This window comes from Salvelinus sp. IW2-2015, linkage group LG18, assembly GCF_002910315.2.
Source record: "Salvelinus sp. IW2-2015 linkage group LG18, ASM291031v2, whole genome shotgun sequence".
NCBI lineage: Eukaryota > Metazoa > Chordata > Actinopteri > Salmoniformes > Salmonidae > Salvelinus > Salvelinus sp. IW2-2015.
This window is the reverse complement of record NC_036858.1, coordinates 27,580,484-27,600,375: the sequence shown is the minus strand read 5'-3', so window position 1 is coordinate 27,600,375 and position 19,892 is coordinate 27,580,484. Positions and strand designations below refer to the sequence as shown.

Genomic DNA, 19,892 nt, shown 5'->3' with positions numbered 1-19,892 from the left:
GAGGTAAATCGTTTCGATACAACTGACTACTACTAAAACAGACTGTCACTGTCTGTCAGAGATGCAGTGTGGATTTAGAACTTTGTCAACTCTGCCATTCGACATGTGCAAGACGCGAAAATGCCACTGCATGAGGCCATGGAGAAGGAATCGTTGAATTTTAATCAACTGTGCACGTTTGAGAGCTTCGAGGAAGTGTGGAATCATTACGGCTATAAGAATGTATTCCAAGACGTGATAGAACGGGAGTTCTCAAGGATTAAAGGTACAGTGCGCTACTTTTTGCGTGGGGTTTATGTTAACTTAAGCTGGTTCAATGCAAACAGGTGATGTAACATTGTAACATAGGTCTGCCTACTGTATATGTTATGCAGGACCAAATCTGCCATAGATAAATGCATATATTAATACATAAATAAATGTACACGAAAAGAAGAAACAAAATATATTCACGATTTAAATAATTAATCCCACTTTCTTTCATTTTATTCATTTATATTATTTATTTATGTATTTCTTCCTCCAATATGATAATGCGGGGGTGTCAAGCAAACATATTTGTGGGTGGTATATAACACACCATTGGTTGATCAACGCCACGGCGTGTTAAGCGATTACATTTGCCTGGGCTGCATTTAAGTATGACAGAACGTATTCAAAGTTTTGTTTCACATTAGCATCCCCCKAAAAATTATGTGTAGCTCATATAGCTATGTATCAATATGATATGTCACTTTTTTGGGGGGACATTGGAGATGAAGTCTATTATATGCTGCTGTGTAAGCTCTAAACAGCTGTATTCTGTGGGTGTCACCGAGTAGGCTGATACCTAATTTCATGGAGKCAAGATCCATAGGTAAAGCTGTACATTGCAATATGAACGTTCAATACACAGTAGGTTGACTGTGAGCTAATGTGGCTCATTTCACAGTGGTGTCAAAGTCCTGCCATAAGAGCTACGACACTAATATGTGTGTTAACTCTTCACAGTTGTGAACATTTCATGGACCCAAGATCCATAGACAAGGCTGTACAATGCATACAGTATGCCCCCAATACAATTCTAAAGTCTAATACATCCACAGTGCAATTTCAAATTAACTAATTATTGTATTTTGTTGAACTTATATAACAACATTCCAAACGTTTAATTATTATCCATTTCAAATGTGGCATGATCCCACTATTTGTATCTGTTTGGGTCAGTTTCAATTTTGAAGGCAATCCTCCAATTCTACTTTCGTGGCTAATCATTATTGTGGCTAGCTTCACATAGGTGGTGCAAAAGCAGTCTAGCAACGTGCTGTGGATGGGTATAATTTGTGGAACGTACCAACAGGAATCTAGTCCAAAAACTTCGTAAATAACAAGGTTGCCAACAAACAATGCATACAAAGTTGTATAGCGGCCGAATAAGATACCGGGTAGGGAGTGGACTATTTCCTTAAGTTATCACTCACCACGTTTATTCAGAAAAATGTCTCTGGTAGCCTATGGACAAATATTAAGAATAAGCTATGTGGTGAATTGATGCCTATTCGGCAGCTAGTTATCTAGGCGAATTGATCATGCTATTTTGTATGCCTTATTTGTTGGCAACCTTGTACTTTACAAAGTTTTTGMAACAGATTCCTGTTGGAATGTTCCACAAATTATACCCACCCACGTGCTGTGACATTGATCAACCAATGGTGTGTTAGATACCACCCACAGAAGTTTGATTGAAACCTCCTCATTATGGTATTGGAGGAAGAAATACAACAAATATATAAATTAATAAAATGTATTAAAGTTTGAACAATTAGATAAATAATTGAATACGTACAGATATGTAGAGAATATWAATTTTAGTCAGTGTTTTTGTATTTCCTTGCAATTTTTTTTAATTATGTGTGGATTTATGAATTAATTTATCTATTTATGTGTGCATGTATTTATTAATTAATTAAATTATAATTACAGTAGGTTTGGTCCTCCATAATATGTTGTTGTGTTCTTATGACAATACCTGTGCTTACCACTAGTAGTGCAAGTGTTGTTATTAGATGCACATAAGTGATTACCCTGCTGAAAAAACGAGAAGGGTGTGCTTGGGGCCTGCAATTCAGGGTGTTCCTGCATGTGGGTGTTCTTTTGGTCAATGTTTAAGCTACGACTCCGATACACAGGCCGGAGGCGACACCGGTAGTTATCTATCCAGGACACTGGGAGAAAGTGTTCTTTGCCCCCACCTGCCGAGCACTGCTTTCCCGGAGTTCTGTTAACGTTACACCGAGGGCAGGTTCTCGGAAAGGCTGGGGTCGAAAGACACCGTGTACTAGCTAGCTAGGACCCCAGTACACAGGCGGGAGGCGGGGTCGACACCCACCGGTAATTAGCTAGCTAGGACACCTGTAGACAGTGTCCTTCACCCTCACCTGCCAAACACTGCTTTCCCACAGTTCTGTGATGTATCTTTGTGTAGCATAATATTAATGAATCACTCAATGTACATGCACAAACACAACAAACAAAAAAGATATTGAAACAAACAATTCTAAAAATGAAACCGCAATAGAGAATGCTGAGGAATATGATAATGATGGGTGTGGTCAGACCAGATTGACCAGCTAGACCATCATAGACCAGCTTGTTTACCAGCATCACCAGCATAAGCTGGTATGTGTCCAAAATACAGCAAAGGCTGGTCACCAGCAAAACCAGCAAGACCATGTTGGTATACCAGCATCACCAGCATAAACTGGTATGTGTCCAAAACACAGTGAAGGCTGGTCACCAGTGTCCAAAACACAGCAAAGGCTGGTCACCAGCTAAATGAGCTAGACCATGCTGGTCAGACCAGCTTGACCGGCATCATACCAGCACTGACCAGCTTGTTTTTTAGAACAGTTTTTTTCAGCAGGGTATATCCAGATAAAAACTCTTTGCCGAGAGTCTCTAATTTCAACTTTTTGACAGGCATTACATACCTGGATCATGCTGGAACAACACTATATCCTGAGTCATTGGTGAGAGAATTCTATCAGGATATCTGCACGAATGTATATGGTGAGTATTTCCTCACATACCAAATATAATTAGCTACAACTGATATAATGTGCTGAATTGTTACGTGTGAAAAGTCATTTGATTAAAGGGGAAATCTGGGATTGCTAAATACATTTTTGGACTATTTATGTAAATGATGCTCTTGTTTTTATTAACAAGTAATGTATTGGCCATTGCATGTCAAGGTGTATGCCAGGTCAGGGCAAGTCCTTTTAGGATCCCCATTCTCCTTATTCATGGAGAGCTACTTGTTGGGGTAACAAATTATATTCCACTAGTTTAGTTCCGAACAGAACCATAATTATTTTTCATTCCATTCCACTGCTCCGACCAGTTCTACTACATACCTTTCAGACCGTCAGTATGGTTGACAGTATGGGTTATATCCCTCACGTTCCACGCAGGTCGAGATATAACAACAAAGTCACACCAGTGACCTGACAGCATGGGAGGACATGCCCCAGTGTTCATATAAAACGTCAGACCATGCGCTACCATGCACTTGTCTCTTATTTATTCTCGCAAAGTCAGCGGAGCTGTAGTTGACTGCACAAGTTGACTGCTCCGCTGCTCCCGTTTTTCAGATTGCATCTTCGCAGGTCCCGGTAGGTAAACTCTGTGTGAGTTGTGTGTATTGTCAGTCTGTCACCAACGGCCTGTGACCTGTGTGTCAGAGCGCGAAATTTGCCCTCCGATGCTGTTTGACAGCTCTCCCCTACCTATCCCTTTTATCAGAGGATATCGGGCTTTCTCGAGTTGTGCTGACATACAAACTAGCCCACCAGCTAGTTTGTATGTGTGTGTTGTCCACCGTACTCTGGTGCTAACCTTGTCAAGATATTCTACACTGCCATGCTCGTTATCGAGGCCACAGGACACTAGTCATCTTTCGACTATTTAAAACTCAAATGGGTCACTTCCCTAGATAACCGCGTCTAGGAAGGTTGTTAGCCTAGCCAGCTATAAGACGTGAGATTCGCATTGCCTTCCCTAGGCATCCCTCTCCCCAGGTATTACTGACATGCTAGTCTGCCAACTCCACTGTGTGTTGTCAGCTTGGCTTACCAAACGACGGCCATTCGTGCGTGTTTCACATAAATAAGCTTACGTTTAAACATATCTCTCCTGCTCCAGCCCTGGAGTCATAGCTAGGCTCACCTAAAATTATTTTGCGGGYGCTGTACAACTCCCGCCAGATTATTGTAGCTCTCTACCTTTTACTGTATATTGTGGTAGCTGTTGTAATACAGTCCCCGGTTACTCTTATATTAGTTAATGATTTAAGTAATATAATAGGTGAAAAAGGTGAAAAAATAAGAGCCTCACTTGGAAGGTCGATTCCTTATCCTTTGAGACAGAGCAGAAAAAAACGATTTTGCATTCCTTCAAGCACCCTGAGTCGGGCCCTCTAGCACTCCCTCCAGCATGGGGGACGCAACAGAGGACTCAGATAGCCGTGCTGATGACCTGCTCTCCACTCAGGCATCCAACCGGCACTTTAGTGTCCAGGATGATGACATGCCCAACATTGTGAAGGAAAGGGGCCAACCAGTGTTGTAGATGCATTCAGTCTCAATGCTAAAGATGGGTTAGAGGAGTCATTCCAAGGCTCTGATCAAACTGAGTCAAAAGAAAGCTTTGCCTCACTATGCGATGTCCTGCGTGCGGCCTTAGCTAGGCTAGAGCTTGATGACCTTCAAGCCACAGCCCCTGCAGCTAACCCGTTCTTTAAGAAGGCCCCAGCAGCTACACTGTTCGGGGGGCCACCTTCACCCGCTTTTCTTACGGAGCTTCAGAGATGCTGGGCCAACCCGCGGGCTCTCGCCCACCACGGCAAGGATAGTAGGATGCTACCTGCCATGGGCGACACAAAACAACATGGGCTGGACAATATGCCTAAGGTGGATGAATTCATAGCAGACCTGGATCTCTGCAGCCTGAATGATGTATCTCTTCAAGCATTTGTAATCATGACTAGAGAGCTAGGCAGACTGATGTTCACCGTGGTTGTGACTCGTCGCCAGGTCTGGTTCGCCCAAGCCCCAATGTCCGATGACTCCAGGAGGATGCTGAGATAGCTCCCAGTGGTCCCCGTACTGCTCTTCAGCCCCATGGCTGAGCGTGCCATCAAATGTACAAAACAGCTGAGTCAGGCTACACCGCTGTGGAACGCACAGCCCAGAAACCAGGCATCACAGAGTCGGGGCAGAGGGAGGCCTGACGCACGTCAACCTTGCCGCTCTAACTCGGCCCAGTCCTACACATGCCCTTGGCCCTACCACTAGCCTAAAACAGGTGCTCGCCAGCCCAAGATGGTGATGCAGCCAACCCCCCCCAGCCCCCAGGAGGCCGTTGCCGTGGTTAGCCCCCCCCCCCCCCCCCCCCCAAACCCCACAAACAGGTGTAGGGGCATAAACTGAATGGCGGGGGTCGGCCGTTGTCTAATTTACCCAGCAGCACCGGACTTACTTCCCACCAAAGCACAGAAACAACTGGTCTGACTTCCTGTAGTGCGCCATGGCTTGCATATTGCATTTGAGGGAACGGACTGGACACAGGAGATTTGCTCGCTCCTCCTCCGCATTCTGGAAAGGAGGGGGGCAGTAGGCCGCCAGCTCGAGGGCTTGATTGATGTGAACGGGTGATAAAACCTTAGGCAAAAAGGCTGGATTGGGCCATAATGTCACACCTAGGTCATCTGCCTTCCTTTTTAAACCTCTGAAAACTATATATTTTTTTTACATTTAGCTCTACATTAAATTACTTCACCTATCAGTGTTGATAGAGCAGCTTGCCATGGAGCAYGTAAGTGATTTAATCTGTACAGGAAGTCGTTAACAGCTAATTTTATTTTGTCTTAACAGCATGGTTTAATCATAATGAAATACAAACACACACACTATGATGCCAGACACAGTGTAGGGCGTGAGATGCAACATAAAGAGCGYATGGAGGAAGCTTGCCTTGAAGTGCTGGGCATCTTGTTATGACATACATTATCTGAATAAGGCCCACAGAATTATGCCTACAGAGGGGCGACTTCTATGGAGAACTTTGAACGTTTTTGAACTTCCGAGTTGGTTTAACGTTGGACCAGAGCAAACGTTAACTAGCTAACTAACTAACAAGCTTGTTGTGTGTGCAGAGCAGAACTATAATTAAAAACACGTCTTAGCTTTTTGTAGTTAATAAATACAATGTGAAACGTGATAACTATAGGTTCCTTAACTTCCTTAATCCATTCTTTTAAACATCTCTCCCTAATTTCTGAATAATGCTTGTAACCTTGCTTCAGAGGGGAGGGGCAGGTACCCTACACACACACATGCACACCCTCTGGCAAAGATTTCCAGCTGGCAGACAGGCACTGGAATACGTTTGTGAGTGACAGAGTAAGGGGACTGGAAAAAATATGCTTGGAATGTAAAAATAATGTTATTAACTGGTTCCCATTCTTTTAAAAGAACTATTCTGTTCCAGAACAGTATAGATCACTTATGTTTCCAGTTCGGGGTCTGTTCCTCAAATAATTTCCTTTTCCGGTTTTGTTCCCTGTTACTAGGCTATAGCTCTGCCAAACTCAGATTTGTTTATAGGCGTTTTGCCTATACGTAGCCAATTGCAAAGTACAAGTATTTTTGTCAACTGTTTTTCCTAGTACAAACTGTTCACTTGACTGTAGAGACTGTATCCAGTCTTCTTCATCACTGCCTGCCCTGCACTGTAAATAAATACCTCCTATTTTTGGACACCCCTCAGAGCCTGGTTTCTTCCTAGGTTCCTAGCCACCATGCTTCTACATCTGCATTGCTTGCTGTTTGGGGTTTTAGGCTGGGTTTCTGTATAGCACTTTGTGACATCTGCCGATGTCTTTATAATTACATTTGACTGATTTGATTTGCACCTGAACTTCCGACTCAGAGACTGTTGCTGCTCCACACCAACTAAATAGGCTGCTGGGTCCTCTATCTTCAAGGCCCAGTTTAGTTCAAATGAAGTTTTCCTGTGTTTTGTATCATATTGTACAACAACTGATGAAACTAACACTGTAAAAGTGTGAAAACATTTCATCAATGTTATCTCCTGATAGTTGCTGGTTGAAAATGCAATTTACACAGGACCTTTAAATCAGACTGTGCATGGGCGGGTGTTTGGTTTGCCTGGTGACATCACCAGGCTTTAAATTGGTTAATAGACCAATAACAGAGAGTTCCAAACCTCTTTGCCAATAACAGCTAGTTTTAAGTTTTCCCCTCACTCATACCACTCCGACAGTCCTAGCAAAATTCTTGCTTGAGAAATAGTTTCAATATATTCTTCTAATATTTTTGTTTTTAGGCAACCCTCACAGCCATAACCCCAGCAGCAGACTGACACATGACACAGTGGAGCATGTCCGATACAGGTAAGCCTCTCCTTTCACAGAAATAATTAATCACCATTATACCATCCTAATGAATGTGACTGTGTGACCACTAATTTATGCCCTCCTATTGAGGACATGTACTGAACAGAAATGTATTTTCTTGCAGGATATTGCAGCATTTTAACACCACTCCTGATGAATACTCAGTGATTTTCACCTCTGGCAGTACGGCAGCTCTCAAATTAGTCGCTGAGAGCTTTCCCTGGAGGCCTCCCACTGCTGCGGAGCCAGCCAGTCAGTTCTGCTATCTGACTGATAACCATACCTCGGTGGTTGGTATCAGAGGAGTTACTTCAGCACTAGGAGTAGTTTCTCTACCTGTCTCCCCCGAGGAGATAGAGGCCAGAGCCAAAGATGTGGCCCAGAGTGAAGGCAGCAGTTGCCAGACACCACACCTCTTCTGTTACCCAGCACAGAGCAATTTCTCTGGCAGAAAATACCCTCTGGGGTACGTGAGGGGCATCCAGGCGCGGCAACTGTACCCAGCGTGTGAAAGCGAGGGCCGGTGGTTCGTCCTGCTGGATGCTGCCTCTTTTGCCAGCTGCTCTCCGCTGGATCTGCAGGAGCACCCAGCTGACTTTGTTCCCTTCTCCTTCTATAAGATGTTTGGCTTCCCCACAGGTTTAGGGGCTCTTCTGGTCCGGAATGATACAGCTGCCCTCCTAAGAAAGACGTATTTTGGTGGGGGGACAGCAGCGGCCTACCTAGCAGGGGATAACTATTATGTGCCAGCGCCAAATATGGCTAGCCGGTAAACTATTGCATGAGCTTGGAAATGTAATTATACACGTGGTAAATGAACAAGTATGATTTTTGAAGTTATTTATGAAGTTGAGTGAGCAAGGCTTAGAGAGAAAATATTTTGTGTGATTCTTTGTTTGTGATGCATCTTGTGGTTTTGTTCTCGATTTAAGGTTTGAAGATGGCACCATCTCTTTCCTAGACATCATTGCTCTAAATCATAGTTTTGATTCTCTCCACACGCTCACAGGTATGTACATGTGAATAATGTAAAAGACATGGATGAAACAAAAAGTGATGCATCAATATGCATCAATATAATGCATCAATATCATCTGTCATTACAATAAGTATCAAAGTAAGAACTCTGAATTTTAAATCATTTTCAAATGGTTGAGTGGTTGTTCATTGCATCAATTTGACAGAAATCTTTAACACCAGTAAGGAGGGGAGCAATATTCTACAGAGATTGAAATGAGTCAGTGAAACCCTTCTACTATTGTATTGCAGCTCAATATAATTTTTTTCTCCTTCAGGAGGCATGGACAAGATCCAGCTGCATACATTTGGTTTAACACGCTATACCTACATGTTGCTGTCTAGTCTTTGCCATGGCAACGGACAACCAGTTGCTCAGATATACTCCCACAGTGAGTTTGAGAACCCGAGCACACAGGGAGCCATCCTCAACTTCAACTTGATGGACTGTCATGGACAAATGATTGGATACTCTCAGGTCCACTCCAATTAGCTTATTTTATTTACTGCACCCTAGAGTTATTTTGCATTTATTGATTTCACACATCCACACAGAAGTCAATTCAGAATTAACAACGCCTAAGTGTGTTATGAATGCCATTATTTTTTTTGTCTTACGTTTCTGCTGATTGATTTAAATGTCAAGGCATTTTCCATTCTCTCGTCTCCTTAGGTGGACAAGCTGGCTAGCCTTTTTAATATCCATGTGCGGACAGGTTGCTTCTGCAACACAGGTGCCTGTCAGCTCTTCCTTGGCATCACCAATCAAGTGGTGAAGAGCAACCTCCAGGTGAGTAATGAATTGTAAGTGTCATTGCACATGTGTTTGTGCGAAAGACGATAAAGATTATTCTTCATCTTAACATACTGTTGCCATGTCCTCTTCTGTGTTCTTCGAGGCGGGTCATGTCTGTGGAGACAACATAGACCTGGTAGACGGCCGTCCAACGGGATCTGTGCGTGTATCTTTCGGCTACATGTCAACCTTCCAGGACTGCCAAAACTTCCTGAACTTCGTTGCGGACTGCTTTGTGGAGAAACCAGTAAAAGTGGACCAAGATAAACTAGACAGACTGAAGTCGAACACCTCTTCTAAAGGTTCCGGTCAATGTCTGCTCACCATGCTTACCAATGGTAAACCTGACCACATAGATGAGAGAGTGCAGGCCTCTACAGATCCAGTTGTGAACCAACGTGGAGGGAAGGCCATCACCAAAGATGCAAAGAGCCATGAGAAGGCCCAGACTCTGACTAACATTTACATATATCCCATCAAATCCTGTGCAGCGTTTGAGGTTTGAGCACATTTCACTTTTAATATTGTTMGGKTGTCATTAAATCTACAATGCAAATMATTATAGTTCACCAAATACCCATATTATGATTTGATAAAAGTATCAAAAACCTATTGTTGGATATTAGTTGTAAGAAGTACTATTTCATCAACTGAACACAATTACAATATGTGTGTTTGCCTGGCAGTACTATCAATGGATTTCTCACTTCTTCTGTGTTTTGATTGTGATATGGGTTTATGCAGGTGACTGACTGGCCAGTGGGGGCTCTGGGTCTGCTCCATGACCGGGGCTGGATGGTGGTGAATGGTAATAGAGTGTGTCTGAACCAAAAGAGAGAACCACGCTTATGCCTCATTCATCCACAGATCTACCTGCCCACAAACACACTGCTCCTGCAGGCCTCAGGTCAGACATCTATATAGTCAGTTCCAAAGGTTGTGGCACCCTAGATAAAGATGTGCAAAAAAGACTATAAAATAAATTCTTAAAATCTGAGCTATATTATATCAATAATGTATGCACTCACTACTTTAAGCCGCTCTGGGTAAGAGTGTCTGCTAAAATGTAAATGTATGCAAATGTTTTTTTATTATTATTTTATACTAATACAATTGCCCAGAGAAAGACATTTTGTTTAACAAGTAATAATGTTTTAGGCACCCCTGTTTTCAATACCTTCCCATACCTCACCTTGCAAGTATAACAGCGCTGAGCCTTTAAAAAAAAAATGTGATTGGAGAACACATTGGGAGGGATCTTAGACCATTTGTCCATACAGAATCTTTCCAGATCCTTGGTATCCTTCYTCTGCGCTTATGGACTGCTTTCTCCAATTCAAACCACAGGTTTTCAATGGGTCTGAAGTCCGTAGACTGAGATGGCCATTGCAAAAMGTTGATTTTGTGTTCAATTAACCATTTATTATTTTGTTTTGATGTGTGCTTGGGGTTATTGTCTTGCTGAAAGATCTACTTGTGACCAAGTTTCAACGTCCTGGCAAGGGCAACCAGATTTTTGGCTAAACTGTCCTGGTACTGGATAAAGTTCATGATGCCGTTGACCTTAACAATTGCCCCTGGACCCATTCGTTTAGCCTATTCTAATGTTCAAGCGAACAGTAACTGAATGCCTCTATGCCTGTCCGCCTGCTTTATATAGCAGGTCACGTGACTCACTGTCTCTAGGAGCGAACCATTTTCTTGAAAGGGGTGGTGTACCTAATAAACTGAGTGTATATATATATATACACTGCTCAAAAAAATAAAGGGAACACTTAAACAACACAATGTAACTCCAAGTCAATCACACTTCTGTGAAATCAAACTGTCCACTTAGGAAGCAACACTGATTGACAATAAATGTCACATGCTGTTGTGCAAATYGAATAGACAAAAGGTGGAAATTATAGGCAATTAGCAAGACACCCCCAAAAAAGGAGTGATTCTGCAGGTGGTGACCACAGACCACTTCTCAGTTCCTATGCTTCCTGGCTGATGTTTTGGTCACTTTTGAATGCTCGCGGTGCTTTCACTGAAGTTGAGTGACATTTGTGGCCTGCTGGAGGTCATTTTGCAGGGCTCTGGCAGTGCTCCTCCTGCTCAAAGGCGGAGGTAGCAGTCCTGCTGCTGGGTTGTTGCCCTCCTACGGCCTCCTCCACGTCTCCTGATGTACTGGCCTGTCTCCTGGTAGCGCCTCCATGCTCTGGACACTACGCTGACAGACACAGCAAACCTTCTTGCCACAGCTCGCATTGATGTGCCATCCTGGATGAGCTGCACTACCTGAGCCACTTGTGTGGGTTGTAGACTCCGTCTCATGCTACCACTAGAGTGAGAGCACCGCCAGCATTCAAAAGTGACCAAAACATCAGCCAGGAAGCATAGGAACTGAGAAGTGGTCTGTGGTCACCACCTGCAGAATCACTCCTTTATTGGGGGTGTTCCCTTTATTTTTTTGAGCAGTGTATATACATTTATAAAATGTTTTATTGTGACACGTCAGGAATTTTTATTCAGCAGCACCCCGCAAATACATTTCAGTAACACATTTTCAGAACTGTTCTAAAAGAGTTCCTCTTCTCTCTCAGGAATGAACACTATTTGTGTCCCTTTGGAAAACCACAATGAGCCACACCAGAGTCATAGGGTGTGTCAAAACATGGTGTGTGGTGACAGGTGAGTTGGCTTTTTTATTAAACTACTAGCTATGTCTTTGTAGAGTAGGCTTGAAAGACATGTATCATCAGAATGACATGTTTAATTTTGACGCATTTTCCCACAATCATTGGTCTGCCACTGAGTACTTTTTCAATACCTTTTAGTCACCTTCAGATGTTATAACAGATCATTTAAAATAAGGATATTTSACCATCCCCTTGATTCAGAAATGTTGTTATTGTATTCTCTCCATCCCAAGGGTGGAGACAGTGGACTGTGGCGATGAAGCTGCATCATGGCTCTCAGAGTTCCTTGGACAGCCTTGTCGTTTGATAAGGCAAAGTCCTGATTTCAGTCGCGACATGAAAAAGGGCCATGAAAAAGGTGAAAGGGAAATGTCCTTGGTAAACTTAATTTCAGATGCAATACTAGAGTATCATTTGACATTTTAGTCATTTAGCAGACGCTCTCATCCAAAGCGAGTTAGTTAGTGCATTCATCTTAAGATAGCTAGATGAGGGGCCTCCCGGGTGGCGCAGTGGTCTAGGGCACTGCATCGCAGTGCTAGCTGCGCCACCAGAGTCTCTGGGTTCGCGCCCAGGCTCTGTCGCAGCCGGCCGCGACCGGGAGGTCCGTGGGGCGACGCACAATTGGCCTAGTGTCGTTAGGGAGGGTTTGGCCGGTAGGGATATCCTTGTCTCATCGCGCTCCAGCGACTCCTGTGGCGGGCCGGGCGCAGTGCGCGCTAACCAAGAGGGCCAAGTGCACAGTGTTTTCTCCGACACATTGGTGCGGCTGGCTTCCGGGTTGGAGGCGCGCTGTGTTAAGAAGCAGTGCGGTTGGACGGCAGATGACAAGTGCCTGGATTAGGAKCTGCGCCGCTTCCTGTGTGAGGTATGGTTGTACTCTACGGATGTTGTAGAGGATGAACCTGCAAGAGCGAGTCACTGCTTTGATGTTTGCAGAGAACGACAGGGTGTTGACCAGGGTCACGCCAATGTTATTTGCACTCTGGAAGGGCAACACTGTGGAGTTCTCAAACGTGACGGAGAGGTCTTTGAGAAGGCAGGCCTTCCCCGGGAGGAAGAGCAGCTCCGTCTTGTCGATGTTGAGAGAGGGAGAAGGATTTAGCAGAATGGAGAGATGATAGGATAATAGAGGAGAGAGTAGTGGGAGAGAGACTGACGATTGTGATGGCGCATGACCATCTGGGTAGGCCCACGCACTTGGGAGCCAGGACCACCTACTGGGGACCCAGGCCCAGCCAATCAGAATGATTTATTTTACCCACAAAAGGGCTTTATTACATACAGAAATACCCCCCCCCCCCCAGACGATCCCACAGCTGAAGAAACCAGATGTGGAGGTCCAGGCTGGCGTTACACTTGGTCTGTGGTTGTGAGGCCGGTTGGGAGTCCTGCCAAATTCTCTAAAACGAAGTTGGAGGCGGCTTATGGTAGAGAAATGAACATTCAATTCTCTGGCAACAGCTCTGGTGGAAATTCCTGCTGTCCTGTCAGCATGCCAATTGCATGCTCCCTCAAAACTTAAGACATCTGTGGCATTGTGTTGTGTGACAAAACTGCACATTTTAGAGTGGCCTTTTATTGTCCCCAGCACAAGGTGCGCCTGTGTAATGATCATGCTGTTTAATAAGTTTATTGATKTGCTACACCTGTCAGGTGGATGGATTAACTTGGAAAATGCTCACTAACAGGGATGKAAACAAATTTGTGCATAGAATGAGAGAAATACACTTTTTGTGATTATTGAATGTTTTTGAGATTTRTTTTCTTCTGCTCATGAAACATGGGACCAACACTGTTGCGTCTATATTTTTGTTCAGTATATTTCGTATGCATGAATGTTGGAATGTTCTTTGCCCTCTTAAATGCATAATGACTTGCCCCAGAGGTCTCGTCCACTGCCCTCTCATTGGTGAATGAAGCCCAGTACCTAGTAGTCAACCGTGCCAGTGTCGATTTGCTTCAGAGACATATCACAAGCAGGTATAGTATAACATGTTATTATTGCCTGAGGGCCTCACTCATTCTTGGTGGAGGACATTTTAAATTTGTGACATACTAAATTCTGCATTATAAAATGGGTTGTTTGAATCCTGGATGCTGATTGGTTGATAGCAGGGAGTTTTTCACAACAATCCCCAGGTAATGTCTGTTAACAGTTACATTTGAATGATCAATACATTTTTTATAATGTGAGCCATCCTTTTTTCTTGTTCCTTGTGGTTCATCTAACCACTGTGGGACAGACAGGAATCCTCTGATGACCATCAGCCTCTTGACACCCAGAAGCTTATTAGTCGATTTCGGGCCAATTTAGTCATCTCTGGAAAGGATCCATTTGAGGAAGATGATTGGTCACATTTGATTATTGGAAATACCCATTTCCAGGTGAGGATGCAGATCATAAACGGTGACACTTATTACTGAAATGGTAATGAAAATCTATAACTGCATCATCTCTTTGTGATGTGACGTGAAGGTGGCAGGTCGGTGTGGCAGATGCCAGATGATCGGGGTTGATCAGAGCACAGGAGCCAAGACCAAGGAGCCTCTTCTGTCTCTCTCTGCCTATCGCAAGGGGAAGGTCAGTGTAAAACAACTGCTGCAGTGTGCTCGTGTGTATGTGTGTGACAGAGAGAGAGATTGAGAGAGAGAGCGGGGAAGTTTGTGTTTAATTTCAGTGTGTGACAATATGTTCCAGGGTGTGTAGCGTTTTTTCAGAAAGTCCCTATCCCATGACAACACCATCTGACTAACTACTGGGTGGACTGCATTTGCAACAGTCTGTGTTATTGACCTTAGATCAGAGGTAGCCAGAGTACATAGAAAAGAAGAAAGATAACAAAGAAAGCACACAGCAAAGTACACAGTATCCTTTATCCCCAAATTACCCCTTTTGGTTACAATGGCCATTTTGCCCGTTCAGTATGCTGTAAATGTGTTCTGATTGTTTTTTAGGTGACATTTGGTGTGTACCTGGTCCACCAATCACTGGAAGACTCTAATTCTACCCTATCTGTTGGCTCTTCTGTAAAGTCTGAAATGTCATGATAAGGTTACCAATTCCAGATGTGTTTTCGTTTGTCTGGACTGCGAACAAATTTAAGCAAATCCATTGCATGGATACAATTTCAATTTATTTGAAGTGTTTGCATAAGTGTTTGCATATTGCTAGACAACCCAGGTAATAACAGAGCTCATACAGACTGAAGTGTAAATCAATTACTGTACCTTTTTAGTTTTCATGATTTGAATGTTTTGAAAATAAACAAAACTGTATTTTGGGGGTTTATCTTTGAATAACTGATTTGGTTAACTTCGTCCTTAAACATGTGGATTAAGTATGTTTGCTTACCCAAATAAAAACRGTATTTTTCTGTGTTTTATATATATTTCCACACTATGAAGTTGGAATAATATGCTTCTACAKCTGCATTGCTTGCTGTTTGGGGTTTTAGGCTGGGTTTCTGTACAGCACTTCGAGATATTAGCTGATGTACGAAGGGCTATATAAAATACATTTGATTTGATTGATTTGATAATACTGTGGAACAGTGAGAATGATGATAATGCCCTTTTAGTGTAAGAGCTGTSTGAAATTTCAGGCTGTTTTGGTGGGATGGAGTTTTGGSCTMCCATGGTGACATCACCATGCAGTAAATTAGTTAATAGACCAATAAGAAAGTTCTAAACCTCTCTGCCAATAAAAGCTCATTTTCAGTTTTCCCCTCCCCACTCAGACCACACCCAGACAGTCCTAGCAAAATTCTTGCCGTGAGAAATTGCCCTTTAAAAACGTCTGAATTCGACCTTTAACCCGGGTGTCAACTTAAAAAATGTATCATACCGTTCCCAACCATGTTGCCATCCCCTCTGTCCCCAGACTGGGCTTGCAATGAGCCTGCACTGAAATACAATTTACTATAAAAAAGTGTAATTCTATTAGATTCATTGGAGGATATTGTTTTAGGAAAGAATATAATGTGTTTCTTGATTTGATTAGAAAAACACTTTTTATGATGATTTGCAGAATAGTTGTGAATAGACACACATGCATATTCAGATGTTTGATTATAGTCAACATTTCTCAACAGCGCTGAATGATTGGTTGACACTGCTCATTCTTGGCAAGGTGTTTGCTTGTTTTCTAGAACCACATGCCCATCAATCGTGTACTCAAGGGACCTCCAGTTAAMGACATTCCCAGGGGTGAAATTTAAGTCTCTGGTGAAGCGCTGGATCTCACAAGGTGACAGAACATAATTCCACATGTGCACATCAGTGAGTTGACCAATAAACGCTTGTCCTTTATCAAAATTTCCACCATAAGAATCCTGCTCCTGACCTAGGATTATGATGGGTTTTCCATCCAGCACACTCCCAGCAGTGTATGCCATCTTCCTTGCACTTGGCGTCCCATTGATCCAAACCTGACTGAGTCCGGTGACTGAGTCCCAGCTCCCACACAGAGACATCCACATGTTCTTCTCATCTGGTAGCCCTGTGAATGTACCTCCCTTATCTCTAACAAGTAGCTCCATGTCACCATTGGACTTTTTGAACAACAGAAAGTCATTGGTTCTTGTCGGAGTTGCCATGGAAAAGATGGAAAATCCCCTCTTGACATCTGTGAAATACCTTRAGGAAATTCATAATACACACATTAGCTAAGCCTTGGAAATACATTTTGTGGCTGAAATTAACTAAATGCAAAAAAAAAAAAAAATTTTTTAATTATTACCCACTTATTTACTAAGAATAACCACTGAAAAATAAATATATCACAGYTGTTTGACTGCTGCTCACACCATAGTATTGTTGCCCATATGCATTGCACAGCTTTCTAATGCTAGATACAGACACATATTGAAGTACTGAATACTACATTGATTACCTGAGACATACTGTCACAAAAGAATAGTTTTCTCCCGTTGGCATTAGCACCACATGATCAGAGTCGGACTCCTTTGGAAATGTGAACATTTTACCTGAGAGGTCTGATGAGACAGAGAGAGGACATTGTAAATACTGATAGCCTCTGTATGATGAACAAATTATATATKTTTTTTTATTGAATCTTTATTTAACTAGGCAAGTCAGTTAAGAACTAATTCTTATTTACAATGACGGCCTACCCCGGCCAAACCCGGACGATGCTGGGCCAATTGTGCGCCACCCTATGGGACTCCCAATCACAGCCGGATGTGATACAGCCTGGATTCAAACCAGGGACTGTAGTGACGCCTCTTGCACTGAGATGCGGTGCCTTAGACCGCTGCGCCACTCGGGAGCCCACATGCTCTGATGTAAATTTCTCTTGTAGGCCATTTAGATCTGAATAATTATCATATTCGACATGTGGAGACAGTATAGTCAGCCACCAAGACTTTTTGAGAGAGTTAATTTAATCATTAATAATTGCACGAATGACTGTTTATTCTGTTCTAACCTAAAAATAGACTGATTGCTGTTTTGTCAAGATCTTTAGGCTAACTTGGTACTTTCTGTCTTGGAAAAACGATACATGAGAAATAAAATACAGAGACAATATATTTGTTGTAGCGTGAAAAACTTTAGGCTCTGGATTTAGGAATAAACGGTCAGATTTCTCACCTTGAGGCACGGCCCAGCACATTGTAAACAGAGCATGCACAAGAAAGAGTCTCTCCATCTATAGAAAGAAAATGTAATCCAATCGAAACACATTATTATTTTTTTAAATAGAAAATTGCATTACATTTACACAAATACACTGAGTACACCAAACATTAGGAACACCTTTTGAATATTGAGTTGCTGGCCCATGTTGACTCCAACGCTTCCCACATTTGTGTCAAGTTGGTTGGATGTCTTTTGTGTGGTGGACCATTCTTGATACACACGGGAAAACTGTTGAGCAGTTTTTGACACAAACCGGTTTCCGACACCTACTTCCATACCCTGTTCAAAGGCACTTAAATATTTTGTCACCCTCTAAATGGTACACAAGCACAATCCATGTCTCAATTGTCTCAAAGCTGAAAAATCCTTCTTTAACCTGTCTGCCCCCCCCCCCCCCCCTTCATCTACACTGATTGAAATGGATTTAACAAGTGACATCAATAAGGGATCATAGCTTTCACCTGGTCAGTCTTTGTCATGGAGAGAGCAGGTGTTCTTAATGTTTTGTATACTCAGTGTATGCACACATATACAGTACCAGTCAAAAGTTAGGACAGACCTATTCATTCAAGAGTTTATTTATTTGTAGTATTTTCTACATTGTAGAATAATAGTGAAGACATCAACACTGAAATAACATATGGAATCATGTAGTAACCAAAAAATGTTTAAACCAATTAAAACTCTGTAGTGAGTAGGTGTGTCCAAACTTTTGACTGGTACTGTACATTACACATTTTAGTGGTTAGAATAATAATATGTTAATGTTATAATAATGTTATCATCTTAATGTTATGATAATGTTGCCTACCTTGCCGGTTTTGTAAAAAAACGGATTCGTCTTAGGGGATTCGTTCTCCTGTTGTTTAAATACTCATCTTCAGTCTTTGTGAAATAGGGTAGTTATGCAAGCGAGTCACCTATAATGTAAAAGGCCCCTCGCTGCCAGGAATTACATTTTGCAAGTTATGCACTTTCACACAAAAAAAGGGTGATTTGAGTAAAAATCATGGTCAATATATTTTTTTCTGACCATTAGTCATGCGACAGTAGGGGTTGTGAAAGTGTCAACACAGCATTCTAATGTATCTGCAATTGTATGGTGGTATTCTTCTGACTTTCTGTTCCTCTTTTCAATCAGCTGACTATTTTTCTATCAAGTTCAACGAGTCAATTTCCTTTGACTTTAAGGTCAAAACCTGATGGATCAGGTTTTTGGCCAAAGAATAAAATAGAGAAGAGGAAAGTATTTATATCTTAGTGGATTCTATTATATTCTATATAAACACATACAAAACAACACATTAGCTAGGTTTCCATCCAATTGGCGACAGATTTTCATGCGAATATTCTAAAATCTATCAAACAATGGCTTGTTGCTGATAAAATGCTGTGCGCCCTTACAAAAATGTACCATGGCAGTACAATGAAAGAAATACCATGGTACTATCATGTTTTTCTGGACACTACCATGGTAGGAAAATACTATTGTATTGCAACAGTACCATGACTTGGCTACTCTTATACAATTCTAAAAAGGTATAAATTGTAATTTTATCTCATAYATACATTTCCATCATGTAATTCTCAACATATCCCTAAAAACAACAAGTTACAATGTTTCTCTTTGGGTGTGTTCCTAAATTCAATCTGGAGAGCAAGAGTGCGCTCTGTGCGTTAGTAAATTCAGAGAGTTATCAGATTGTCCATTCCTACATTTTTTGCTGACGTTTACTGACACTGGCCATATTCAAGGGGTGTTGAGTGTTGGTAAATTAATCAGTTATCCTGAGGGAATTTACGAACGCACCCTTACTAGGCAGGTTAGCTCAAGAGTGAGAGTGCTTGAAGCAACCACTAGAGCGAGCGGCTCCCTCTGCAGGCCTGAATCAAGGGCAACACCCTTGACTTTAAATACTGTAAATGATTACACAATGCCAAACATTTGACTACCATATACACTACATGACCAAAAGTATGTGGACGGACACCTGGTCGTCGAACATGTCATTCCAAAATCATGGGCATTAATGTGGAGTTGGTCCCCCTTTTGCTTCTATAACAGCCTTCACTCTTCTGGGAAGGCTTTCCGCTAGATGGTGGAACATTGCTGAAGGGGACTTGCTTCCATTCAGCCTCAAGAACATTAGTGAGGTCGGGCGCTGATGTTGGGCGATTAGGCCTAGTTCGCAGTCTGCGTTTCAATCCATTCCAAAGTTGTTAGATGGGGTTGAGGTCAGGGCTGTGTGCAGGCCAGTCAAGTTCTTCCACACCGATC

At 42.5% G+C, this 19,892-nt stretch overlaps 2 protein-coding genes across 4 annotated transcripts; one reads left to right on the top strand and one right to left on the bottom strand.

Moving 5' to 3' along the window:
* The first annotated feature begins 26 nt into the window (after positions 1-26).
* Positions 27-15,339, top strand: mocos (molybdenum cofactor sulfurase). Of its 3 annotated transcripts, none has more exons than XM_024007924.2 (15): positions 28-265; positions 2,959-3,048; positions 7,387-7,453; positions 7,581-8,225; positions 8,389-8,465; positions 8,755-8,951; positions 9,147-9,263; positions 9,373-9,768; positions 10,014-10,176; positions 11,858-11,945; positions 12,187-12,311; positions 13,840-13,936; positions 14,200-14,341; positions 14,433-14,537; positions 14,912-15,339. In XM_024007924.2, exons 1-15 carry the CDS (start codon positions 121-123, stop codon positions 15,002-15,004), a joined length of 2,547 nt encoding a protein of 848 aa, XP_023863692.1. In that variant the 5' UTR covers positions 28-120; the 3' UTR covers positions 15,005-15,339. The 3 variants fall into 3 exon arrangements, 2 of the variants coding, with proteins under 2 accessions (XP_023863692.1, XP_023863691.1); XM_024007923.2 differs by having other exon boundaries at positions 8,752-8,951; XR_002879111.2 differs by lacking the exon at positions 14,912-15,339 and having other exon boundaries at positions 27-265; positions 8,752-8,951; positions 14,204-14,341; positions 14,433-14,522.
* A 608-nt stretch (positions 15,340-15,947) lies between these two features.
* On the bottom strand, positions 15,948-18,607 carry LOC111977460 (serum amyloid P-component-like). Its single transcript, XM_024006900.2, has 4 exons — positions 18,426-18,607; positions 17,567-17,624; positions 16,848-16,950; positions 15,948-16,591 (listed from the first exon to the last, which is right to left on the bottom strand). The coding sequence occupies exons 2-4, from the start codon at positions 17,622-17,624 to the stop codon at positions 16,072-16,074; spliced, it is 681 nt and encodes a 226-aa protein (XP_023862668.1). The 5' UTR covers positions 18,426-18,607; the 3' UTR covers positions 15,948-16,071.
* Positions 18,608-19,892: the final 1,285 nt, after the last annotated feature.

What these genes read in the sequence shown, in the direction of transcription:
- mocos (XM_024007923.2), top strand. Translation starts at nt 121, where the DNA reads ATGCCACTGCATGAGGCCATGGAGAAGGAATCGTTGAATTTTAATCAA. An exon ending in TATCTGCACGAATGTATATG is followed by an intron (nt 3,049 to 7,386) that starts GTGAGTATTTCC and finishes TTTTGTTTTTAG; the next exon opens with GCAACCCTCACAGCCATAAC. An exon ending in TTCTCTCCACACGCTCACAG is followed by an intron (nt 8,466 to 8,751) that starts GTATGTACATGT and finishes TTTCTCCTTCAG; the next exon opens with GAGGCATGGACAAGATCCAG.